Below are 26,533 nucleotides of genomic sequence, written 5' to 3'. Positions count from 1 at the left end.
ATGACAATACTACGTAATATTGCTGGTTACGCTCTTAGTATTCTGGGGTGCAAGTAAAATAAACTCACAAATAACTTTTCAAACAGAATACTGTAATTTATTACAGATCTAGGAATTATTTTAAAATAACTAATGATTTTATTCTTTACAAAACATAGGATGTAATGAATATTTTCGAAGAATTTCAATCTACGCTCAACAACAACATAATAAATAAAGCTAACAGGCATATGATCATTCCTCTATAAACAACGATGGCTATGACTGACTGTTGAAGAATATCACAAAGGTTATTCATCACATCCCGGCGAGCCGTGGATAGTCAATGTCTAGGATCGCGTAATATAGTCGGTTTGCTTCGAGTTGTCCGGTTCCAGCAGGCCACTGACGCGCGAGAGACTCGGAAATGCACAGATAACATGACCGTCAGTTTTCTTAGAACAACTCTACACAGTTATTAATAAAACAGACGTTTATGTTGTCAGTTAACTTTTGCCTAGGTGTTCCAATACACGCGTACACACATTTTGAATGTGCTGCGTGACAGGAGTGGGCACTTGTGCTCAATCTTGTGTCAAAATATAGTTTTTCTTATAAACAGCACAGACTGAAGGCGCTTAACTATCGTTTGCTGAATACGCGTACATTAAAACGCCGTCTGTACTCCATTTGAATAGGCACTCAACTAAAGATAAACAAACATGATATAACTTTTTATTTGAAAACTCATTTAAAAATAAAATGCGGCAAAAAATCAGTGTAAATACAATAATAACAACTTAATCAATTCAATCATTATTTTAAGCCCTAGTTTATTTGTTTAATGTGTATTTTTATAAAAAGTTCTATCAAGATTGTTTATGCCTACTCAAATGAAGTGTAGAGGCACTTTGTCTCCGGTCAGTCGCGGTAAGTGCCGGCAGAACCGTAGCGTCGTGTGAGAGCGGTCACGCGGCGGCGGTGGGCGCGGCCGGGGAGCTCTCGTCAGGTTTACTCTCCAACGAAAACGGTGGAATCCGACAGTCGAATGTGTAGCCGTCTTCACGTTCCATTCTGAATGTGCCCCTGGAACAACATTTTATTTCCTTTAGTATGTTGTGATATCACTTGAGGTCATTGTTGTAATAAATACTAAGAGTATGCACTATCTCTAATCCGCACCCATGACTATAATCTAGGATTTTAGAAAACTCCAACTGAATTCGACTTGATATTGCTGGTACACAACCCTGAACTAATCTGTGATTTAGACGTCATTTATGCATAGATTGTTGTTTCAATCAATATCCCTGAATTTCTAGAAATGTTGCACAATGTACATACAAAGATACAGAAATTGTCCCAAAAAAATTTTTTTTTTGAAAATAATTCACTTGAAAGGATAAAACGTGTGCCACATACCACATGTGACCGCTAGGCGCCTGCAGCGAGACGTGGCTGCTGTACTGGAAGGCGGGCGAGTGGCGGGCCAGCACGGGCTCCTGCCCCACCACGCCGCGGCCGCGCACGGTCTCCAGCGTGCCGCTCAGCGAGAAGATGCGCCAGTGCCGCTCGCGCAGCTGCACCGCCTGCGACCCCAGGTTCTCCAGCCGGATACAGTAACGCCACTGGAACAAGAATACGTACAATTACAAACAGTCAAAATTTTGTTAACAAACTAGCCACCCGCTCCGGCTTCGCACGGGATAACAGTATTTCCCCCACTATTTAATGTACATTATAATACATTTAAACCTTCCTAAAATCGAACACGGCGACAGAATAAGCGACTTTGTTTTATACAATGTAGTGATTTTTATAGTTTCTGCCTAACTTGTCTTCTATACACGAGTTGCGTGCGGCGCAGATACCAATTTTAGGCGCTTTGTACACGAGGTTAAGGTTAATCAACTTTTTGCAAGTTTTCTGTAAAATTTGTCAATTGCTTTACAATTACCGCAATTTTATAACACCTTAGGTATCATCGAGGATGTGACAGAATGGTAATGCTGCATGCTCGTAAATTTAGCTGCAAATTACTGGCTTACCCAATAAACAGCTGAATTCTGTGACTCGCGGCTGCCCATGTAAAATGGAATGACGGTGACTCGAACACCCTCGGTCGTCTCCCGATGCACGTCGCTCAGTTCCAGCCATGGATGGTTCTTCTTCTGCCATGCTCTCAAAGTCTCTTGAGCAATGAATGGTGGATCTGAAAATACGTATTATAATACGTATTAAACATTTAAAAAAATTATAATAGCCTCAGAAAGCAGAGAAAACTAGTACACAATTGTCCCACTCAGCCAAATCATTCAATGGGTTATTTCATCTGGGGGTACTAAAACATTGTATACATAATGTAGCATTATTATTTTGTTTGGGTACATAAGTTATCCACATAGTTTATCACTCACCTTTATCTGCATTATGCATAAGGAATTTGTCAAATAGCTCATGTTGCAAGGGGACTCGCTCTACCGAAGTATAGGGGATAATGTCATCATGTGCCACATAGTCCAGCCCAGGGATGGCATATAGACTGCGGCTTGACTCTTGGTTGCCAAGGAAAGTCACTGCCTCAGTTTGCGCACGCTAAAATATAAATACAATACTTAGAGTACATGAAAAATATTTTTATGCATATGCATATTGTACTAGCCAGTTCTGTTTTGGTTTTAATGAGGTACAAGAATATCTAAACCTGAACTTATTTTGTTGATGTTATGAGATATGGAAAATGTTCATGTATTTTAGTATGACCTTTATTAACTTTTTATTTGCTAAAAGTATATAAATGGTATAAATATGTCTACATTCTACATTCTGTATTGATAGTGATTTGTTATGAAAACAGTGATAACTAAATTAAAAACATACAGCTGCAGTAAATCCATTTTTAATTTAAATGTTAGTTAAAATTAGAGCATTTAATTATACTAATATTATTGTTTCACATATTTTTTAGTTATACCTTTCTCTTCCATTCAGGCCTCATGTCGATGTGTGTTGTCACAGTCAAAAATAATTGGGGTTGTTAGTATTCATCATAACACATTTATTCAGCCTATTGGCATTATCATCAACCTGATTAACCTTAGCATATAATACCACATATCTTATTTATTTTGCTTTTATCCTAAGAAGGACTTCACATCGAAGGCTTCCACAATATACAGGGTGCAAAACAAGCTTTATATCAACTAGTCATATTTCCATACGTATATTTAACTTAACATGAGTACACATAACATATTATACAAGATTATGTCATTGCATAGTTAGCATATTTGAAAAGGAAAGTGGAAGTTTGCCAATTAATCATTAGAACTCATAATATTTCACCATATAGGGCATGCCACAAATCCAGATATTATCCTCTTCAAATAGATCACTTGAAATAATTAAAAGCAGTCCATGAACCATAAATACTTTAAAATGTAAGGATACTTACTATGTAAGGTGCATCCCTGGTATCAATTAGGACTTGATAGAATGTATGTGTTCGGCCCTTGACTTCCTTGCCCACGTTAGACAGGGAGTCTCCCGACGCCTCAGAGCTACCTGAGGAGTCTTTGCTCTCCTTCTTGTTGGTGGCATCCCTGTCGTACACTCGTGCCAACCACGGGAACAGGATCACCCCACGATAACCGAATACTTTATGCAAAATCAATTGTCCCGTGTCATATTTGCCTGTTGCCTTCGGTTGTTCGAGTTTTCCAACCTCAGCCAATCTGAAATAATAGTTATTAGTATTTTTAAAAATATATAGGTTATGCAGATATTTACTGTTACTCTAGTATTTACCTGGTATAATTTGCTACATGACATAAAAGAATTCTAGAAGCAGTTAATTTTACTGGCGTAGTTGGTAAAATTCTTAACAATATCTCCATTTTATCATTGTAATTTGTATTTTTTTCCTATTTTTGTTTGACACTACACTTGACTTTGACAAGAGTCAAAGTAATCAATCAATAGACCGGGACATTTTTTATTTCATGTCGTAGTCGATTCTTTGATAAGGTTTTAAACTTAATAAAAATATATTTTTTCTGATAAATAAACGGAAATTATAAAGTTTTCATCCACACTTTTCTGATTCCAAAAATATTGATATTGCAATCGAGATCAAGATTCTCGCTCTCAATTTGTCTCGATGGCTTGTTACAAAGTTCCGAATTAATTAAGTAGATTTCTAAACGAGTGAGCTCAAAGTCCTAAATTATTTTGATTTCCAGCTGTAGATAGTGCATTGTTTTTGTTATTAAAACTAATTATTCTAAAATGATAAAAAATTTCTCTAAGCTAGTTCAAACACTTGGTAAGTAGTATTAACTTTTGTTGCATCATTAGTTATCCCGGAACAAAATTAACTTGTATTTATATTTATTTTGCAGCTCCAACAAGTGTCAGGCAGACAAGATGCATAGCATCACTTTCAGCATTATCTGAAGATTACCAAATGCTGTATAAAACATGTAGAGACTTTGCTGAAGGGGAACTAAAGCCCAACGCTGCTAAGTTCGATCGCGAACATTTATATCCTGGTGATGCTATCAAGAAAATGGGTGAACTCGGACTGATGTCTATAGCGGTGCCGGAGGAACTTGGCGGAGCTGGTCTGGACTACCTCGCGTACGCTATCGCATTAGAAGAAATATCAAGAGGGTGTGCGTCAGCAGGAGTCATAATGTCTGTCAACAACTCCCTATACTTAGGCCCTGTTATGCACTGGGGCAATGACAAACAAAAGCAAGAGTTCGTCACACCATTCTGTACAGGTCTGTAATCAAAGTTGAGTCAAATCTATAAATTGTGTGCATCTATTTATGAATTGTTTGCAACTTCAAGTGGACACAGTAATCATATTATTTTCATACCAGCATGAATTTTTTGTTTGAGCCCAGCAAAATGTTCACAATGATTTAATTGTGGCGATTGTGGCCTGTGGTTGTTGAAAGCACCGCCACTTTCTCTGGATATGTGATGCTAGTAAGTTATATACTGTCTGGTCTGGAACTCTCACTACACACACAGTGGGTGTATGCTGGCAGCAACAAATAACATAATTAGGACACTTCTATTGATCACTGGGAGGTGATCTTGGTTGCACAATATGGTGATGGTGAATGCTTTACTTACCATAATTTGCTTTTAATTTATGTTGGCTTATGCCATAGCCAGGTTCACTTTTCTACCTGGATATGTATCTTACTAAGATTTTACTATTTGAGACATTGATAATAAGGTATATTTTCTTCAGAATTGTTAGAGATCTGGAAATCTTTTATGAACAAATTATGAGTTCTTGTTAGTTTTTTTACAGAATCTAAATGACCAAGGAGCACACATACAATATAAGTTAAGTTCCATGATTCATGAACAATGAAAGAATTTATATTAAAACTTTAATGGCATGTTTCAGGTGAAATTGTTGGGTGTTTTGCTCTTTCTGAGCCAGGTAATGGATCTGATGCTGGAGCCGCATCCACCACAGCCAAGGAAAGTGGTGACAAATGGACACTGAATGGCACAAAATGTTGGATCACTAATGGATATGAGAGTAAAGCATCTGTTGTCTTTGCTACTACTGACAAAAGTCTGAAGCACAAAGGAATATCTGCCTTTATAGTCCCAAAACCAATCAAAGGTCTTGAATTAGGAAAGAAAGAAGACAAGCTAGGAATAAGAGGTTCATCCACTTGTTCCCTGATGTTTGAAGACTGTGATATCCCTAAAGAGAATATTCTTGGTCAGCCAGGTCTGGGATTTAAGATTGCAATGATGACATTAGATGCTGGCAGAATTGGTATTGCATCCCAAGCTTTAGGTATAGCACAGGTAAATATTTCACAATTAAAGTAATACTAACCTCATAAAAAGCAGAATATTAATTGTCATATCTGTTTACAGGCTTCATTAGATGTTGCAGCCGAGTATGCATCAAAACGCACAGCCTTTGGAAAACCAATAATGAAACTTCAAGCTATACAAAACAAGCTTGCTGATATGGCCTTGCAGCTGGAGTCAGCAAGATTGCTCACATGGAGAGCAGCTTGGTTGAAGGATAACAAGAAGCCTTATACCAAGGAGGCTGCAATGGCAAAACTGGCAGCTTCTGAGGCAGCCACATTCTTATCCCATCAATGCATACAGGTTTGTACCACCAACAGCCTTTAAAAAAAAAAATGTGCTATTAAAAGCTAAATTAGATAGTTTTAAAAATATTAGACTGCAGTCAACATAAAGTTGGCTTAGCGCCATTTCATCCAAAATTTTGTGTCTGTACTATTTACCTCCTATAGTCTGTTTTTTAATCTCGTAGACTAAATTGACACTTGCAAAATGTCAAACTTTCTAATAATTTTGCTAGCTCTGTGGTGCAGTGTTGTACTTACGATACCGGTTCGTTGAATCGTAACTTTTTATCTATAATAGACGAATTTAATACTCATTCAAAGTTTTATATTTAAAATTCACGTACGTACACATGGCTGTACGACGTGCTACAAACTGCCAGGGATATCTAACCACGCAAAGCGATGCGTAGTCATCAAGGATAAGCCCATTATTTCAGGATGACTTATTGTAAAAAGTTACGATTCAACGAACCGGTATCGTAAGTACAACACTGCACCACAGAGCTAGCAAAATTATTAGAAAGTTTGACATTTTGCAAGTGTCAATTTAGTCTACGAGATTAAAAAACAGACTATAGATATGTTGTAGGTGTATGAATCAGCCCAGTGAAATCTGAAGATGAGATGGCACTAAAACCAAATTTCTAAAATTTAAACTTATTTAAAATGCAGAATATTTCATAATAAAGTGCTTTCCTTTTTTAGATCCTTGGTGGAATGGGCTATGTTTCCGACATGCCAGCAGAGAGACACTACCGTGATGCCAGAATTACAGAAATATATGAAGGCACTTCTGAAATCCAGAGACTTGTTATAGCTGGGCAACTCATCAAAGAGTATGGTCTCTAATATCTATGATACAGCATGATTGACTCACTCAGTGTATTAAGTGTAACTGTAGTTGTAAGTGTAAGACTGTTTTATTACCCCTTTTTTAGTCAATTTTACCAACCTCATGTTTAGCAGCTAAAGTATATTTTGAACCATATTATGTGTATATTTTTTAGAGTCTCTGTACAAGAATATTCAAATTGTATTTACTATATATATTTACACATTTGATGAAATAATAAAATACTTAAATATTAATTGGTTACTTTATTGATTCCTCGATACTTCATTTAATCAAAATAATAAATCTTAAAATACTGTTATACTTTTTTAGCTGAACTATTTAGGCTGATATAAACAAAATGCTGATAGAGAAGTGTTTTAAATAGACATCAGTAATATTAGATAAGTAGCACATTCAATATTACAAATATCAATGCACCATTGTGACAAGTATCAAAATTTTGGAATGATTTTTTATCAAACATCGTAATAAATGTGTAAAGGGTAAATAAATGCTAACTTTGGTGTGCTCTGTCTATTGTCCAGGGCCTGACAGTGACTTGTCCATGAATTTCCTCTTGGCGAAGCAGAGCCACCACTTGCTTGGCTTACCATCTTCTGTAGCAAAGACCTAAAACAAAATATTGGGCATATTAATTACCATTATCCTAATTGTTTTAGTTCAAACAATGAAATGATATAATTGTTTTGTTAACTGCATACCTTCTCACAAACACGAGCACCAGTCTCATGTCTCAACTGCTGTAAATACTGTCTCATCAAGTCTGAAATCACAAAAACAACATTATCTCCTTATCACTTTCTATCAAAATAAATTAAAAAAAATGTTTTTGAAACATACCTGCTTCCTGAGTACTGGTAGGCTTAGCATACACAGAGTTCAGAGGAAAACCATACTCCCCAGGGATATCAAACTTGGATATGGCCAGCATATACATTTCTTGCTGTCCCTGATTCTTGTTTGAACATTTCTGGAGCCGCTTCAGGCATTCAGAGATGTACAAAGTGAGGTAAATCAGGACTCTGTCAGCATCAGACTGAAAGAAAACTCGTGGTTATTCCTGCTTCCAGTGTTTTAAAGAAATTGTTTGAAACCAGTTAAAGTTCTTACCTTGATCTCATAAAACCTAAAAAAGACATTTGCTTTGAAGTAATTGAGAGCTTCGTCGATAACATCCAATTCAATCTTCGGACTGATAGGAGCCGGACCTCTGAAAGTTGTTCGTATTGGAAGGAGCGCCAGATTGCCAACTGATTGGGTGTAGTCCGTCAACGTTGAGTGATAAGCCTATAAGGAAATAGTTGTAGTTTATTACTCAGAACAATGCTACTGAAATAATATTGAGAATTAGAACTACTTTTACGAACTTACGGGCATTTTCGTTGGGATTACTTATTATTTTCAGCAAAACAAAATAATACTGTGACTGCGTTGGTCTCGTTCAGTTTACTTCCCCTACTTCTCTGCAACCGAAAACTATCGGCTATTTATGAGTACGATAGAGAGTTATTCACTGAAGATAAATATTTCTCATTTAACTATTTTATTTCCAAACTTTCTTGAGTAAGGAAATCATAAAATGAATCACTTCCTTCTTTGCTCTTCACCGATAAAAATATGTCAACGAACGAACGACAGCTAGCTACTGTCAATTTCGGGCACAGTATATCACTAAAATAACTTAACTGTGGTTTTTCCTCACAAATCTGTGCAATTTTTTTAGTGAAAATATCAATTCTGTCAACGTCGAAATCAATATGATGACACTGTCAGTCATGTGTCATACAACAGTGTCGTGCGTGGATAGTACCTACATGTGGTTTTTAAATTGTGATTATATTTTATTGTGTGAATTGCGTGTAGTATTTTCTTCGGACTAATTTAATGCATTAACTTTTTAACATGGCTGAAGATACCCATAACCAGGTCCTCGCGATAGTGGCAAATATAACAAAAAAACAGAATAATACTGAAAAACCAGAAAACGAAGATGAAGATAATAAACAGAAAGAAAAATCATCGTCAACTAAACCAGAAAACATAAGAGGCCTTCCCAAATCTGGAAGATTTTGGAAATCTCAAAAGGAAAAGTAAGTATCTTATAACAAAGTATTTGAATTTGATAACTCTTACCTTTCCTCATTGTTTACTAACTTTCATAACCTAAAACGTGTTTTTTTAAATCAACACTTTCACCTATATATTTCTCACCAGCTACGTATTATTTTCAGGTTTTCAAATATTAACAAAACAAAGGGACTTAGAAACAGCTTTGAAAGGAAAAAGGCATTGCGTGCAGAGCTACAGAAAACGAAAGAGCTATCTAAACAATTGTTAGAAGAAATTAAACAGAAGGAACTGAACAGGAAGGAACGGCGGCGACAGAACTTACAACGCGCCGAGGAAAACAAACGTAAAGCAGAAGTAGTCCAAGTTATCACGAACACAGCTAAGCTGAAGAGAATGAGGAAGAAACAACTACGATTCATTGAAAAACGTGACACTAATAAGCAAATTGAAGCCAATAAATAATATTATTTAATAATTTGTGGTAATTATTTCGTCTTTCCCAACAACACAGTTTTTCAAAATGTTGCAACTTTTAGAACATGAATTTAGTGTTTGAAAATTGCATAATTTGATCAAATCAATTGAATCTTACCATTGCATTATATAAAATGGATATTGTGCAACCTTCCTTTACCCAATATGCCTATGAAGATGCAGTTGGTTTATTGTAGTTTTAAACGCTGACAGAAAAACTATGCTCTTATAAATTCAATGTCCATCCATCAGGGGTATTGTACTTCCCAAACAGATGAACTGATTTTAATTTAGTTGGGAGTTTCCTAAAATGGGCGAGTTTAAGTAAACTATCTATTGAAGTAAAAGATCCACAAGAATAGAAGGATGTATCTGGATGTAATAACTTAATTATAGTAAATAAAGATATAAATGTTAATTATCTAACCTAACCCTTCCCATAATTAAGAATAGCCTTTACTTACATTGAAGGTGTTGGCTCTGGGTTGAAATTGGAGGCAGGGAATCGTTCAAAGTTTAGAAGTACCTAGTAGATGGCCACTGCCAAAAAAGTTAAAGTTTTTTGATGCAGAAAACAGAATGAAAATCGATTTTACTTCCATCTAATATTTTTATTAAGTATTTATAGCAATATAAAATACTCCCACAGATACATATAAAAATATTAAATGCAATTTTCCAAATTTTGGCAGGTAATGAATTGTGTGGGCATTTTATATTTACATTAATAGTCTCAAGATCAATGATGAGATGAAACAGTGACGCAAATAATGGAACATCAATCTTAATATTAATTTCACATAGTTATGTACATCAATGAGAAAACTTCAGTGACTATTTATATAAATATCTATAAAATACACCAAAACTATTTGGTTACACTTTACATTGAAAACACAAAGCAAGATATTTTCAAATTAAATTAAGATCTATGTGATAGACATCAGCAAATTCATATGTTTCACTGTTACTTCATAAAATTAAGCCTCAATAATTATTTTACATCACTTTTGTCAGAATACTGCTCCATGTTAATAGTATTTAGCTCGCACACAGTAAACTTATCATTGATAACCACTTAGTACAAAATAAAACTATTAAAAATAAATCCAAAATTAAAAATGTTATAAATCGTTATAAAAATTAAATCACACATACCAAGTATACCTCTTACGATGTAATGTCTTAACATCTTTTATTAAATTCAATCAAATAATTTACAACAACAATACAGTTGTTATAATAATAACAACAATAGTTAGTAGCTTATATTCTAATATTTTAGTCTAACATTTGTCTATAATACTCCATTCAACATATAGAAAACATCTTCATTGAAAACATCAGTCTAAGGCAGTGACAACAAAGATTGATCATTGAAAATAATGATGGATGACCATTCTCCAAACAAATTACATTTATATTTGATGTGGGGATTACTAAATTTGATCTTTATTCAAATAAACACTTCTATAAAATGATTACGTATCAGTGTAAAGTAAAAATGAGATTCTTAGAAGATCTAACTTATATTATCAACCAGACCTACAAAAAAAGTGTATCTGTTCATGCGGCTCTTTAAATATTATACTGTCAACGAAAACGATTGGCCAAGCTGATATAAACCTCGAATACTATTTCAAATACGTATTTATTGTGTGCGTCAGTGCGTAAACTGCTCTATCACTACTTATGCTACTGTTACACAGTCGGTTTGGGTTACTCAACCATCAAGTTATTATAATATGCAGTATCAAGGTTTATATCATCTTGGCGTACAGTATGTTTGCTTCTATTACAACATAAAAAAGTGAGATATAAAATTCATCAAATGCTACGACTGAGTATTTCCGAAATACCAATTGTATTACTGTCATAGTGTAATTGAATGAAAGATTATCAAAATCTCTCGCACTGTTGCTGATCACTTCACAGTTAGCTCGTAGACAGCAAGTCACCCTGTGCTGTAACTTCCAACTTAACATTTAACTAACGAAACAAAAGCGTATCGACTAACCTAAAAAGTACAACTTATGTCTTTATAATAATAATAATAAACACATGAAGTCACGTGTGGCCCAGGGCTGCATGTACAGTTAGTTACAGTCAGCGAATATATACGTATAGTGCACGGAGGAAGGAAAGATGAGCGGAGATGCCATAATGTAGTTAGGTCAGGCGAATTCTACTAGGTCAAATACGTACGGTGGGCATGACCAAAACGATCAGTTACGAGCGAACTCACGACACATCTCACGAGTTTTTTGAGACATCTGTTAACGATTTTTGGTATTACAAAGCATGGGCGGGACTGAAAGGAGTCTGAAGACAGAGACAGTAACGATCCCCGTCCCCTGAAGAACAATATTTTGCGTGCTACTTTGTTTAGAAAATTTTCCATTATGACATCTCAGCTAGAGATTTAATTCTCCATGGTAGAGTGGTCGCTATTGACACATCGAGAAGGAGTAATACTATGTGATGTGTTGTCGTGGGAGTGTGTCTAACTGTACAGGGTGTAGCGCCGCCTAGGCGAGCAGCAGGTCGCGTCGCGGCGGTCACACGTCGAAGTCGGCGCCCGCCTTGCCGGCCGGCGGCGCTATGAACGGCTCACTCCACATTCTTCTGAGATCTCCCTGTAACAAAATATTGCGGTGTTAAAAGCAGATTGGTTTCGAACTCGTCAGAAAGCCTTTATTTTATAACTTTTATATGAACTCCATGTGGAGAGTAGTATGTAGCCTACACTTGCTGTGCATAAATTCCGCAATTTTTTCATACCCATGTTGAAGCGGTGCAGCCGTTTTTGCATGAAAGAATAAAAAACATACATTCTCACAAACTTTCACATTTATACTTTAAATAAATGTTCAGTGTGACTTCAAGTTGAAGTAACACTGAACATTTATTTAAAGTCAAATTCTTTTATTAATGCAAACAACACTACCATAATGCCTTCTTGAATATTTCAACAATACTAGATTACTATACATAATGACCTCCTTCCTTCCTTATCTCGCTTTAAAGAAAATTTTACATAATATTTGAAAAATAAGTATTATAAATGTGAAAGTTTGTGAGAATGTATGTTTTTTATTCTTTCATGCAAAAACGGCTGCACCGATTTTATTGAAATTTGGTATGTAGATAAGTGATATCCTGGATTAACACATAGGCTACTTTTTATCAACATTTTATCAACACATCACGCGGGTGAATCCGCGGACGGAAGTGAGTAAATATATTAGTCACTAGCTGTTGCCCGCGACTTCGTCTGCGTGAACAACATAGAATTTCCAATTTCGTTTATTTAATCATTCATTGCTCAACCCCCGTAGTTGATAGCGTGATAATATATAGCCTATGTGTTGAACCGGCCCCCAGGTAATAGTCATGCAAAATTTGATTTAAATCCATGCAGTACTTTTTGAGTTTATCCGGGACAAACATACAGACAAATAGACATACAGACAAAAAATCTAAAAACTACATATTTGGGTTCAGAATCGATTATGGATCACCCCCCAAGTATTCGTTAAAAAAAATATTCAATGTACAGTTTTGACTTTCCTATCATTTTATTATATGTATAGATTACTTTAACATAAGCCATGGTGAGCAGCGGCAGCAGCGTGAAGGGCACGAGGTAGAGCAGCGCGGGCTGCGCCGCCTTGAACACCTCGGCCGACACCGTCGCCGTCAGCAGCCCCAGGAAGTAGCCCAGCAGCGAGCAGTGGAAGTACGTCAGCCGGGAACCCTGCACACGACACACATATCAAGCAACTGAATGTGTTTTCTATACATAATAAAAATAATACGTCCACATTCGATTTCGGCCACGGCGGCTGTCCTCATATATAAAGAGATCAGCCAGCTGCGCAGGACATATTATAGTGCACAAGAATTGGCGCTGCACTCACTATTCCTTCACTTTCATATATATACTATAAAAGGGAAAAATTTTTTGTTTACACTGTAAAGTCACCTAAGTTACTAGACTGATTTCGGCTTCAACGGAACGGTTATTTGATGTGAACTGTGTTTATTATTAACCAAAGAAGCTTGTTTAGGCAAAACATTAGTATATCAGGTAAAATGCATGTTAATACTCACTGTACGAAACTAAACTGGAAGGTGTAAAATATTTCTTTTATTAGCATTATGCTAATGAAATAAATTCAAGTAGATAGGCAAAAATATTGTTTAATGGGTTATATATTTTATTTTGTAATTTACACAAACTGTACATTATTTCAACGTAAACTAAATCTATATTTACTAAAAAAGGTTTATATATTATTAGAAACTAGCTTCTGCCCGCGACTTCGTACGCGGATCCTGTCCCTTATGCCAGCGACTACGGGGTCAGTAAAATCAAAGATCTGAATAGTCGCAATAGCCGTGACCATAGGGATAAAAGTAGTGATTCTAATTAGTCGCGCATTTAAGTTGTGTGTGGCAAAAATATTACACGTATTATTACGTAAAAAAACATTAAATAGATGACAAAGTCGTGGTGACTTAGTGGAATTCGTGGTGGTTTATTGGGTAGAGAACCAATCTCTCAAGTATGAGCGTGTGTCTTTGATTCCAGGTCTGGCAAGTGCCTGCCAATGCAACTTTTCTAAGTTCGTATGTACTTTCTACGTATATTTTGGATACCAATGACCGTTATTTGGATGTTAAACTGTAGGTTCTGATTGTCATTGAACATTCTTGGCAGTCGTTATGGGTAGTCAGAAGCCAGTAAGTCTTACCAAGGGGTGTTGGGTTGAGCGGTTAACCGGGTTGTGGAGGTCAGATAGGCAGTCGCTCCTTGTAAAACACTGGTACTCAGTTGCATCGTGACAGGAAGTCGACCCTAACATAATTGGGACAAAGGCTCTTGAGATAATAACGACAATAATAATCAGATATAGGCACCGCAGGACATCTGAGGCTGATGACGGGGAGTAGTACCCCGCGGGGCTATATATACTGAGTTCTCCAGGGAGTGTATACTGTCCCCCATCTCCGGCCCGTCGGAGTGAACCATGACGGGGGTAGGTCTCACGCCTCTGGCTTGGCTTGGCCGTCCAGAGTGGAGTCGCTAGAGCAGGATTAGTAGCCCTGCTCGGAGGGTAGGTGCCTCATGGTAAGCACAGGGAGCGCGTAATCTGCGTTTAAAGTCCGCCGAGGTGTCCTCACCCTTCAGCCGCTCATGTCCCTGTTGCCCTCTTGTTGCTATTCAGTGACTGGTTCCCGGGGGCCCAGTAAGTGAGGTGGCGAGTCTCCACCTGCCGTTTTTACATGTACCTAATACATTGTCATCCACTAACATCCCATCACAATAGCCCAAGTAGTTTTCCTCCATAGTTAGCAATAGTTTAGTACAGAACCGGGGATTGTCTTTTTTTTAACGACGTCCACCGGGGATTGTCCTTGGGTTCATTTCTATAGTGTATAAAGGGATAATCGTTGGTTTTGTGTCACCATTTCATCAAAGTTGTCTCAAAAGGGCTTCAGCGTGTTGGCTTTGGCCCCACGTTTGCCTCCCAAAAATTCGGAACTCTGTAGTCCCGAGGTCTGGAAGAGACATACAAAATAATAATGAGATATAACGCAACAAAGTTAGAGAGTGGGGGCTCGTGACGCCACGTCTAGGTATGTAAAATTTGTACTAAACAGTGACTTAACACGAAATTCAAGCGTTGTTGTATCTTCGTTATTATTTGTTTGTGAGAGAGAGAAAAGAAAAATGCGTGTCCATTATTTTAGGGTTATCTAAAAGACGGACTAATTACTTTTTTTGATTCACCATACCTATTTCATAACATTCATTTCTAGACATTTCAAGTGTAGTATTGCTCTTGAAGTTCCACATCAGGTGTTCCAGATCTTGAATGTTTATACGTCAATCATCATGTGCTTATCAGATTGAACCACTTTTGCTAAATCGTCATATCTTCATATGCTTCATATAGTCTAGCAGGGCTCCTGGAGTTCCACATAAGGTGTTTTACATCTTCAATTTTTATAAGTCAACAGAGAGTGCTTATCAGACTGAACAACTTTTGCTAAAACGTCATACCTCTATATGCTATAGTCTAGCTGGGCCCCTGGAGTTCCACATCAGGTGTTTTAGATCCTCAATTTGCATAAGTCAATAGAAAGTGCTTATCAACTTGAACAACTTTTGCTAAAACGTCATACCTGTATATGGTACAGAGAAGCTGGGCTCTTGGGGTTCCACATCAGGTGTTCCAGATCTTAAAATTTATTATCTCAGCTGAAAATGCTCATCAAATTAAACAATTTTTGCCACGGCACCATATTTGTATCTCTTATAGTTTTATTGGTCTGTTGGAGTTCTGCATCAGGTTTTCAAGTTTGGAAGATAAATTATAGCCTATATGATGACCAGGTTTAATACTGATACAACAAAGAAAAAATCATTGAAATCCGTTCAGTAGTTCGGAAGATTAGCGTGTACAAACAAACAGACATACAGACATACAGACATACAGACATACAGACAAACAGACAGAATTTTTTTTTTGGATTTGTGCTCCATTACTGTTTCTAAACCCCACCCAATTATTATTTTTTTAATATATTCAATGTACAGACTCAGTTTTTTTACAGATTTATTATATGTATAGATATTGAAGTTCAACATACCATCGACCTCGGGCCAGGAACCTGTCCCATTTGGCAAACTAGCGTAGCCTTCTTATAAGCGTCGTATCGCAGCACAAAACACAGCAGCAAGCCTGGCATCACTATGTCTCCCAGACCTGGAAACATCACATAGTACATAATATTAAATTGTGTTTGTGAATACATGAAATAAGATACAAATAAAAAGCCAAGTTCTATCAAAATGATCACGTTAATTGTCTAGAAGGCTCAGAAATGTTTGTTTTATTCTAGTTTTCAGTATTTTAGTAATCTGTGAAAATGTTAACTGTCTAACTAGCACGGTTCGTGACATAAAGGCTAGCAACAGACGGATTCCAAAGTCTTAGTAACAGAATCCTGTTGAACCCTTTTAGTATGTAACCCTAAAAGACCGGTACAGTCAGTAAGTGTGTATGTATGTACTGACCGAGCATGGAGAAGTGTCCCTGGTGGTGCATGGAGGGGAAGACGAGCTTGGCGGGCAGCGACAGCTTGGGCGCGTCGCGCATGGCGCCGCCCAGCTGCAGCCGCCGCGCCACCACGTTCATTGGATTCTCCGCCGGCCTGAAACGTAACGTACACTTCACTATTGTGCCACTCTGAGGCTCATGTTCCTTCCCAGCCTGCCGGGGCTGCGGGATTGTTCGAAAGAGTTACTTTACTTACTTTAGGCCTTAGTACATTAAAGGCTTATGAAGGAATACGATGGATTTTAGTCAGTAAAAGTCTGACACTCCCTCACCGCTGCTAACCCTCAGCGGCAGGCGACATTTGATGATTTTTGCCATCGAAAAAAAGGGCCAAAATCACCGATAACAATCGTTTGTTTTTCTAAAGTAACTATTTACTTTGAAACTTGTAACGCGAACATTCGTAGTAAACAGTTTGTTTGTTTTAAGAATGGTTGGTGTAATGGGCCTTGCAGAACAATACACGAGACTCGCACAAGTTCATTTCTAGTTATCAGCGGATGGCATAAGCGTTATAGGCCCTGTGGGCGTATCAAGTCATTAAGTTTGGCGGTAACTATACCAAACACTTGGCCAGCTTATCCAGGGACTGGCATAAAAACTGTTTCACAAAAATTCATTTGGTAGTTTTTCATGAAAGTGTATTTTTTTATAGAAATAGAAATCATTCATTTGCTAAAAATTTATGTTATAAATTTATGGTTGCTTTTGTGCTTTTTTTTGGATTATTTGTTGTTTAGATTTTTACCCCTGCTAGTGTTGGTCTTGCGTTAATATATTTTCTTCTAGGATGTAATTCTTCAACTAACCTTGTAGCGACTTTAACCATGACGTTGGTGGTGAATATGTATGAGGAGAAGAAGACCCAGAAGACGTCGTACAGCAGCAGACCGGTCAGCAGTAGCGTGGACACCTTCAGCGACGGAAGCCGGATCAAAGCGATGAACGTCACGCATAGACCCATGCCCATCGCTGAAATTGAAAATCTTCTTAGTGAATTCGAAATATGTAACATACAAAAACGCGAAGTTGTTCGGAATGCGACTTTTCACTGTGAGTTTAGTGATGCTGGCGTTAAAGCAGCTGTAGAATGAATATCAAGGTCAATGCAGCCTGAAAATGGGATTTGATTTGACAACCATCCGAAGCAGAAGTAAATCGTGTTTTTAAAATTTATGTCCTATTTCTTGAAACTTCGACACATCAGCTTTTTATATGGTCATCTCACACAAGGGCAATAATTTGGTAGTTAATTATTTATTTAACTCTTAACCTTAATTACTCAACTGTTCTGGAGGAGTCTACTATTTGCTTGTTTCAATGCGCAGTCAGTATCCTTGCTCGAAATCTAAGGTTTCACCCCGCAGCAGGAACGCTAGTGCCGAGCATGCTATTGTGCAGACTCACCGTCCATGAGCAGCCAGTGGCCGGTCAGCACCCAGACGGCGACGATGGCGGCGGCCAGCAGCGCGGCGGCCAGCTCCGGCGCCGAGTAGCGCCCGCACACCGCGCCCCGGGCGCCGCCCGCCACGTACTGGCACAGCGGCGTCAGCAGGAACGCTAGTGCCGCGCATGCTATTACTAGAACAAACATAATATAGATTGAGTTAACATGGTCATTTACATATTTGATTCATCGTCATGGGTGATCATCTTGTCATGACATGTTCATGACGAGATTGGTTGGTTGGTTCCGGGCTGTCATTCGGACATATTTGATAGGCGTTACGGGTAGTCTGAAGCCGGAAAGCAGTCAGTTGTGGAGGACAGATGGGCAGTCGCTTTATTTATATTTACAAGAAAAATAGATAAAGATTGTATTAAATTATTTTCTACACTAAAATCACGGTAATTAAATCGTTGCATGAACTTACTCGCAGTGCATATGGCGACGAGCGTCTGCATGGAATCGAAAAAGAAGAACATGATGAGCAGCGCCACCGACGAGCCCAGCGGGAAGCATAGCGCCTGCATCGTGTTCAGAGTCTGCACATCTGAGGGGAAACACACTTACTATATAATTGTTAAACTGCGAAAATTAACTCATAATGGCGTCCAAGCCGAATTACGGCTAAGAAGTTTTCACCTAAGAAAGTCAGGCACAGATGAACCTTCTATTCCCTCACTCTACAGGTCGACACGACGTCAATAGACTAACGAGATAGTATCAAAACTACTTGTTGATTTTTACAGGAATTTGAAAATTTAATTAAAGTAGGGCTAAGAAGAGAAACGCTTTATTCAGTTCAGCTAAGTTCTAATAATCAACAGATGGGGAATTATTCTTTCAAATGTACAAAAACATTTTATAGAAGAAAGCCCTTTAAAAGAACGAAAAGAACCTTTTCCATGGGTCAGTCACTAAGCATGGTGTCTACTGATGCTTCTAATTGACCGATTGAAGTGATGACGTTAATAACGACCGGTGCACGCCACGGTGTTAGCGTGCATTAAATCGCTTGCAGAAACTTCAGCTTATAAATAACCTCAATGTTCAAGAGGTTACTAGTTCATCACAAAGTGATGCTTTGTTGTAAATCCTTAGAGGTTGTTTCTGCGTAAATTGAATGCAGTTGAGATTTGCTTACAAATAACTTGTTGCCATTGACACGAACTGTTTGCATAATCATCTCAAAGAGCTCTTACTATAGATGCGTTGAACGAGTTGTATCACTAGGCGATAAGTACATATACGTAACCAAAAGGGCACGTTCCCACTAAGCAACTTATGGTTATCAATATTATGAAATGGGTTCAATTTAATGCAATGATTTATGCGACATCGGCGCCAAGGATTCCAACTCCCTATTAGGACGTATTCTTGCAACCTAGATAACCGAGTTTGTGTAACATTCTCAGACTATATTGAGAAAATCATTCCAAAGAAAATTAAACGCGAATTTCTCTAAAATAAAATGTTCAAATTGAGTTCCGATCTAGCTCATACATAAATGAACAAAACGAAAACGAACATTGATGTCAAAAAACAACTGAAAATAAAGTGTAATGAGATTGAAACTTGACACAACAAATGTTGAGATAAATAGAAAAGTATGTATTATCTTACTAGAGTTGGAACTGGAGCTGGTGGTGGTAGGTTTCCCTCCCAAGAGGGAGGCTTCCCTCTCCCTCTCGGCTCGCTCCCGCGCCTCGCGTTCCATGTTCAGCGACCGAAAGCTGCCGTACACGATGAGCAGCATCGAGATCAGACATGCCGATACCCTACAAACACAACAACGCCCATTGTAAACAATAACGGCACATCGCTTCATTATTCTATCAGTTTGGTACAACAAAAGTACGACCTCTTTATTGTAATTATGTCTTTCCGCGTAGCTGTAATTTTGTGGTCACTACCATTCTACAATTGTTTTTTTTTTTTCCTATATTACTGTGTATATATCCTCTTTCGAACAATTATAATGTGAACAGTAGTAATAACAAAGCTACATCAGATAGATGACCGAAGTAGGTAAACCACGATGTGACCTATCGACCCGTGCCTAATTAAATGAAGCGCTTTCCAGTAGCGCAGGGTATCTCTCTAATGAAATGTAATATCTTGTTCAGGACCCTCCAATTAACAACATGCACTCAACATCAACCGCGCTGAGGACATCGCCAGTTATTTATAAAGCTCCTACCAATTAGGGACGTTTAAAATAGTCGTTTACATACTACTGGCCTATTGAAACCCGTCTCTTAGTTTTTAAATTGAATAAAATTGCATATATTTTCTTCCCAATAAATACTGTAGAATTTGAATAATAGGTACGACAATCTTACTGTGTTATTGGATACATACATAGCTAAGTATTGAACTTTCCAATCTCTCTGTGACCATGGGAGCTCGTATAGTCAAGTGCACAAACCACAAACAATAAAGGTGCAATAGTCTACGATTGGTTTTTACTTCGATAATGGTCGTTCGCGTAAATAAATGAAACGTTACGCAACGCACTTGTCATTGGTGTTTTTGTAATGTTAGTGTCTTTGCGGATTATACTAAGTGGTTTCGCAACCTCCCTGTGGCTGGCACATCTTTGCGCTGTTGTCTTACTATCACACAAATCCTCAGTACCTACATTTTTTTACTAACTGCAGTCTACTTCTATACTTTTTCCCACCGACTTAGTCAAAACATTTAATAATGAGTATCTAATAATAAATATTTACACAGATGTTCTCATAGCTTTTGTTATTGATTTACAAAGAACATGGAAATCCAAAACGGTCATTATTGACATTTCCACCTTTCGCATAACTGCAATGTTTAACTTTAAAAAATTGTTCTTTGATAACGCGCCTGATTTTTGTAGACACAGTTTAATTTTTACCAGTGAGTCAATGATAGTACATGTATCCCGTAATTTCCTGTCCAGTCAGCGAACTGCGATGAAACTTAGCAAACATTTCTGATCGTGAAACAGGCATATCGAAACGCTTGGCTAGGCACAACTAGCTGCCTATAGAATTACAGTTTTTTCATGCTGAACTAAATGACCAAAAACATGTATTCTACAGGTAATTTCACAAAGGAATCTGAAACGGTTGTTGCATGAATCTGTAATTCGAGTACCTAGACGACTCTTACCCAAACATTCAATTGTCACTGGAATAGGTGCACTCGCGGGCTTGCACCTGGTTATGTACACCTAGTTACTATAGATAGATGATGAGTATGTGTATAGGTATCAGCCATTGTGCAAAGAATATAATAACAAACTATGAATTACTTGGAGGAATCCATGATTGAGTAAGCCCACTTGTACTCCTGGTATTCCATGTTCGCTCCGACTTGCGCCATCTTCCCTGTGTACCACTGTAGTCAACTGCTCAGATGTGGTGGCAGCACAACTGTAGGATCGCGTCGTGGGGCTCTATAACAACACAATAATTATGCACACTTTTAATTCATCACTTAACAAATATACACAACCAGTAAGCATAAGTATACTTGAACGAGTCGAGAAATATTATATACTCTCAATAAATTATTAAATTAATCATATCTGAACTTTCGGATATCAGTTCGTTCCATCATAAACACTAATGATGGAATGCCACTTGAGTATAGCTGAAATATCTTCTATTTTTGTATAATCAAGTGACCGCAATCTGCAAAGATGTTTATAGGAGTGTTAGATTAACGGTGGTAGATATTTAACGCAGACCGATATTCGAATATTACAACAACAGTCTGCAATTTATCTCATAACAAGGCAGTGGAACGTGATCTCTGTTGTATAATAATAATAACATGCTCAAACATTTGTGGGAGAATCGCCTTATGTGAAGACGCGGATGCAAACATCAACTTAATGATAATACGAGAAGTACAGTCAAATTGAATCGCCATATTGTTATGAATATTGACAACTGGAGGTGTTCCTAACGGGAAATGTATTTATAAATAATTTTGTTGTGGTTTAAGCTAAATGGTGGTACAGGCAAGCGAAGTCACCGTGAGGATAAAAATCTTGCATCTAATGGTATATAAACCTCAAATACCTGTGCAAAATTTTGGATAAGAAAATGATTAGTTTGGTTGAGTGCCCTAATCACAGGATCTATCACTGGTCTGATTGGAATGTCTTATTAGCCCATTTATCGAGGAAGGTTACATGGGCGGGCCACGGGAATCAGCTAGTAGCACCATATAAGGTAATGATCATCGTCTCACTATGTGTGCAAAGATAACGCGGGTCCGATTGATGCAATGGCAGTTTCTGGGAGTACAAATCAAGCTGTAATACTAATGTTATTTGGTGGGGCCTTAGGAATAAGTAAATGACGATGCATACCATAAAATAATATAGCTGTCGTATTAGGATAAGAGATCTTGTAAAGATAGTTCAAGGTGTTTTGAAATAAATAAATCTAGTAATGGGCACAGAGTACACTATACATACATAACTTACTTCAAGTTTCAAGTAAGATAGTGAGTTTTGGGGGTTGGTTCTACCATTTCTTTCTTCACGTCAAAAACATGTAGGTGGCAAAGAACGTGCGTTTTTGGGGCTGCATTTTTTTAAATATTAGTGTTTCTTTGGGCGAGATACTCCAACTCACAAACGTTTATTCAAATTAGGCTGATAAATCAGCACTTTTCGAACGTCAAAAACAAAAGACAGCCCACAAAACGCCCCAAAAGCGATGCTTTAGGACTGGCTGGCTGGGGTGGTTAATCATAATTGTGTCTTTACTTTTCTCGGTAATTAAAGTATTTCTAGAACATATTTTGCATTTCCACAGTCTTTTAATATCCCACCAGAACTGTATCGTGATTATATTACTTGCCTCTAAAATCGTAATACTGAACTCACAAGCGAAGGTTCGAATTAATTAAAATAGGGCGACTTCGAAGTGTGCCCACATGTTTTATGAGTTTACATTACACTTGATTGTAAGGCAGTAAACAGAAATGATTAAGGATATCAATCAAAAGGGCATTGCCCAGTACTGTGGTACGTACTTCGGCGAGACGACGTGCCCGTTTCAGAATGTACCTCCTTACGTATATTAAGTTTCACACAAGTCTATTATTCTTCTTTTGATTAAGAATCAAGATAAAAAACTAACAAGTAGTGTGACATTGAATACAATACTTGAGTTTCAATAGACCACTAGGATTCCTTCTTATGTAATTTATAATGAGCATTGAGATAAAAATGTATCTGATTATTTTATTCATTCAGGAGGCATTTATTCATCCCATGTTAACTATGCATTCCACATATGTTTTCCCATTAATCGTAGCAGATACAATATATGACTGACACAAATCTTGTGGAAAGATTTGTTTTTTTTTTATTTTGCTTTAAATAAGCTCCCAAACTTGAGACCTAAACCTAGACTAGACATTAACTGAGGCTTACAAGTAAGAGATAGTTTTCAACAAGTTTATAAGTATAGTTTTGACTACCTTGTTTTTTTTTTTTTCTAATAAGACTTCTTACAAAAAAATCATTGTTATTGAGAACACAGGCCACAAATTCTTATGAACAAAATGCAGATTACTAGTTTGATAACCCATTGGAGCATCAGTCACCATGTTAGACTGATGGTCCTGAGTTCAATCAACAGTGTGATGACCATGTTTGTTAGTTGTGTAATTTATCAGTTGCATTATCACTCATTAAACAAGATAATCAATGGCTTACAATGGGACTAACCAACTATGTGAAAGGTATCCCAATATCATAGCACTTGCAAAAATAAATTCATAGTCAAGCAAAAGTCCTATTATAGTTTAGGCAAACTTACAGACAGTAATAACACTTAGATTTTTTCAAAAAGTAGCTATGGGGCTTCATGTTCATTTTCTATTTTTTTTTTTTTTAGTATAGTTTGCTATACTGAACCAGGTACAAAACCTCTTGCTTTGAACCAAGTATTCTTCTAGGTGCAAAGAAATTTTATCAGGTGGGATATTAGTAAGTTACTAAAAGAAGTTGTTACACAGAGTCTAATAGTTTGTTTTCAACCAACTTCAACATGAATATATTTTTTGCAGTTCTACACAAGTCCCAATAGGAATGAGAAATCATTTCTGTGATAATGTGACACGAAAACACAATAGTTGTTTTATTGTTTAATATAATTATAAAGAATAAGATTTAATGTTTTTTAATTATCTATTAATTAATAAAAAACATTTGCAATGCAACAGTAGTATTACAAAATAAATAATCAGTAAATATCTGTTAACATAATAAATAAATAACAATAGCACAGACAGATACAGGTGTTCAATAAAATAGGTTGTAAGATATTCAATCTTGGAAACACATAATGCTTTAGGCAGAGACCATTTAGGAAAGTTTGAACCCAACACACTCCTTGCCAACTTATAGATAGCATGTAGGTCATTTACACGACAATAACACAGGACTTCATAACTATTTACTAAATAATTATTACCATTTAAATGTAATAACTGGACATTTAAACACAATCATTTTAATTATACAAAAACTAATATAACTGTCTCGAAAAGAAAGAATATAATAAAAAAGAGCGAGATCGAAATAAGTAGAGCACGAAAATAATGTACACAATAAAGTGAAAGGGTACCAAAATGAAATGTCTCATTGTATTGTGAACAATATCTGTATACTAATATCCAGAATGAACACGTAATTAATATTTTTATGTACTAAAACAGGAATTGTTGGCCTTTTAAGCCTCGTATAATAATTATCGGAAACAGTTAAATACTAATATCTACAAAAGCTTAGGCCTAGAAGAGACGAAAGTCACTCACCAATCCTGGAGACAACTCCAAAAAAGAAACTGTTGTCAGCCCCGGGATCCCATACTTAAAATATAAACGTATCCTTAACAACAATTACCTTACATCAGGAATTAATTGATTTTCACACAATTTATTTACGACAATACGACACCCCTACGCTCGATCGACAGCCATTCTAACCATAGACTACAGAGAAAAATTGATGAATAGAGGAATAGAGTCAATATTATGGATTCAAAGATTCTACGCGAATCAAAGGACTTGGTTGATTATTTGAATTGAAGAATTTTGGCCTTCCCTGTTCAAGACACCCCAGGCCCAGGGATGTCCCAGAGCCACCTCCTGATAGTTAGTCAAATTAAGTACAGATCAAGGGAGTCGGTTATAGCCATGTAGGGGAATGCAGAATCAGGAAACTGACAGCGCGAGGCCGAGGCCAGGATCTCCATGTAGAGCACTAAAAGATTACGTGTCGTAGATAAAAAATGAGAGCCACATTGAGCAGACGTACTGTATACATGTATTTTTAGAAAAAGCTTTTATTTTATTTAACCGTCAAATCCGTAGCGGACCCCGATTGGGGTCTGAACATCAATGTCACCGTAAGCTCGGTTTAGACCCCAATCGGGGTCTGCGAATGAGTCATACACTTTCCTAATTATTTACGCTCATATTTATTTTCTTTCCAATCAAACCATATTTGTGAGTACTAAATAAAATAACTAAATAAATTTAAACTATTTTGACGCATTCAAACCTTTCATATTTAGCATCCCTTTAGTAATATACCTTTTGAAAATCCAATCGTAATTACCGGGAATTCTGATCGAACTCGCCATGTTTGTTTACATTTGTTGTTTTTTTAAATTTGAAGACGCATAGACAAGATGGCGACGGTGATAGAAGTTTTGCATCGAATGATCCGATTCGTAAAATAAAGAATCGATTTAATAATTTTATATTATTTGATATTATAATATTACTAAATTGCACTTTTGTATACTATAATCTGAAAATAAATTAGGAAAAGTAAAATGACTAAATTTATTTTGAAAAAATGCTAGAAAATCAGTGGTAGAAAATACGTTGTAGCCGGAATATTTATTTTTTTCGGTTTTTAGGATTTCTGAAGACCGCAAATTTTGAAGACTTATTTATTTTTTCGGGTGTTTTATGTGCAGAATTCCTGTAGACCTGCCAAACTTAATGGCGGTTCGTTACTTCCGACTTTTTAACTGAGCGGCAAAGCTATTTGACGAGAGCTGTAGTTAGGTATAGTTATCGCAAAATTTTATGACGATTTTATTGTTTGAAAGGGCAAATAGGTAGTCGGAACTGCTACTCGCTGTTCATCGAAAGCTGGTCCAAGATGGAAGAAAGATGGCCGCCGCCGACTTATTTTTCTTTTCACAAATCTGTCAATACGGGTATCAAATAAATTGCATTGACTAGTAGAACAAGAAAGATTATTTTTGACCGACAAGCTATAAAGAAGCGCGGGGTCGCTACTCCCCGTCATCCGCCTCAGATCCTCAGAAGTCCTGCGGGATCATTAGGATCAAAAATATTAAGTCGATGCCTAGAGGAATGAAGCAATTTTTTTTCGCCACCAAAGGACAATGAG

General features: G+C 37.0%; 5 protein-coding genes across 6 annotated transcripts; 2 read left to right on the top strand and 3 right to left on the bottom strand.

Moving 5' to 3' along the window:
- Window positions 1–71: 71 nt before the first annotated feature.
- Window positions 72–3,957, bottom strand: LOC124639831 (polymerase delta-interacting protein 2). Its single transcript, XM_047177328.1, has 6 exons — window positions 3,787–3,957; window positions 3,434–3,713; window positions 2,397–2,574; window positions 2,028–2,191; window positions 1,402–1,607; window positions 72–1,065 (listed from the first exon to the last, which is right to left on the bottom strand). Exons 1-6 carry the CDS (start codon window positions 3,873–3,875, stop codon window positions 948–950), a joined length of 1,035 nt encoding a protein of 344 aa, XP_047033284.1. The 5' UTR covers window positions 3,876–3,957; the 3' UTR covers window positions 72–947.
- A 188-nt stretch (window positions 3,958–4,145) lies between these two features.
- On the top strand, window positions 4,146–7,211 carry LOC124639829 (short-chain specific acyl-CoA dehydrogenase, mitochondrial). The gene is made up of 5 exons (XM_047177324.1): window positions 4,146–4,303; window positions 4,380–4,763; window positions 5,408–5,823; window positions 5,896–6,138; window positions 6,828–7,211. Exons 1-5 carry the CDS (start codon window positions 4,267–4,269, stop codon window positions 6,969–6,971), a joined length of 1,224 nt encoding a protein of 407 aa, XP_047033280.1. The 5' UTR covers window positions 4,146–4,266; the 3' UTR covers window positions 6,972–7,211.
- LOC124639838 (actin-related protein 2/3 complex subunit 3) lies at window positions 7,201–8,606 on the bottom strand. The gene is made up of 5 exons (XM_047177340.1): window positions 8,350–8,606; window positions 8,089–8,265; window positions 7,819–8,014; window positions 7,680–7,741; window positions 7,201–7,587 (listed from the first exon to the last, which is right to left on the bottom strand). The coding sequence occupies exons 1-5, from the start codon at window positions 8,353–8,355 to the stop codon at window positions 7,492–7,494; spliced, it is 537 nt and encodes a 178-aa protein (XP_047033296.1). The 5' UTR covers window positions 8,356–8,606; the 3' UTR covers window positions 7,201–7,491.
- A 108-nt stretch (window positions 8,607–8,714) lies between these two features.
- LOC124639839 (coiled-coil domain-containing protein 86) lies at window positions 8,715–9,523 on the top strand. The gene is made up of 2 exons (XM_047177341.1): window positions 8,715–9,068; window positions 9,210–9,523. The coding sequence occupies exons 1-2, from the start codon at window positions 8,881–8,883 to the stop codon at window positions 9,508–9,510; spliced, it is 489 nt and encodes a 162-aa protein (XP_047033297.1). The 5' UTR covers window positions 8,715–8,880; the 3' UTR covers window positions 9,511–9,523.
- A 589-nt stretch (window positions 9,524–10,112) lies between these two features.
- LOC124639830 (signal peptide peptidase-like 3) lies at window positions 10,113–25,107 on the bottom strand. Of its 2 annotated transcripts, none has more exons than XM_047177325.1 (10): window positions 24,919–25,107; window positions 21,389–21,532; window positions 19,720–19,874; window positions 18,527–18,646; window positions 18,060–18,233; window positions 17,462–17,624; window positions 16,610–16,746; window positions 16,183–16,298; window positions 13,121–13,279; window positions 10,113–12,158 (listed from the first exon to the last, which is right to left on the bottom strand). In XM_047177325.1, the coding sequence occupies exons 2-10, from the start codon at window positions 21,457–21,459 to the stop codon at window positions 12,081–12,083; spliced, it is 1,173 nt and encodes a 390-aa protein (XP_047033281.1). In that variant the 5' UTR covers window positions 21,460–21,532; window positions 24,919–25,107; the 3' UTR covers window positions 10,113–12,080. The 2 variants fall into 2 exon arrangements, with proteins under 2 accessions (XP_047033281.1, XP_047033282.1); XM_047177326.1 differs by having other exon boundaries at window positions 25,007–25,100.
- Window positions 25,108–26,533: the final 1,426 nt, after the last annotated feature.

This window comes from Helicoverpa zea, chromosome 19 (genome assembly GCF_022581195.2).
Source record: "Helicoverpa zea isolate HzStark_Cry1AcR chromosome 19, ilHelZeax1.1, whole genome shotgun sequence".
In the NCBI taxonomy this organism is placed as follows: Eukaryota; Metazoa; Arthropoda; class Insecta; order Lepidoptera; family Noctuidae; genus Helicoverpa; species Helicoverpa zea.
This window is presented reverse-complemented; position numbering and strand designations above follow the sequence as displayed.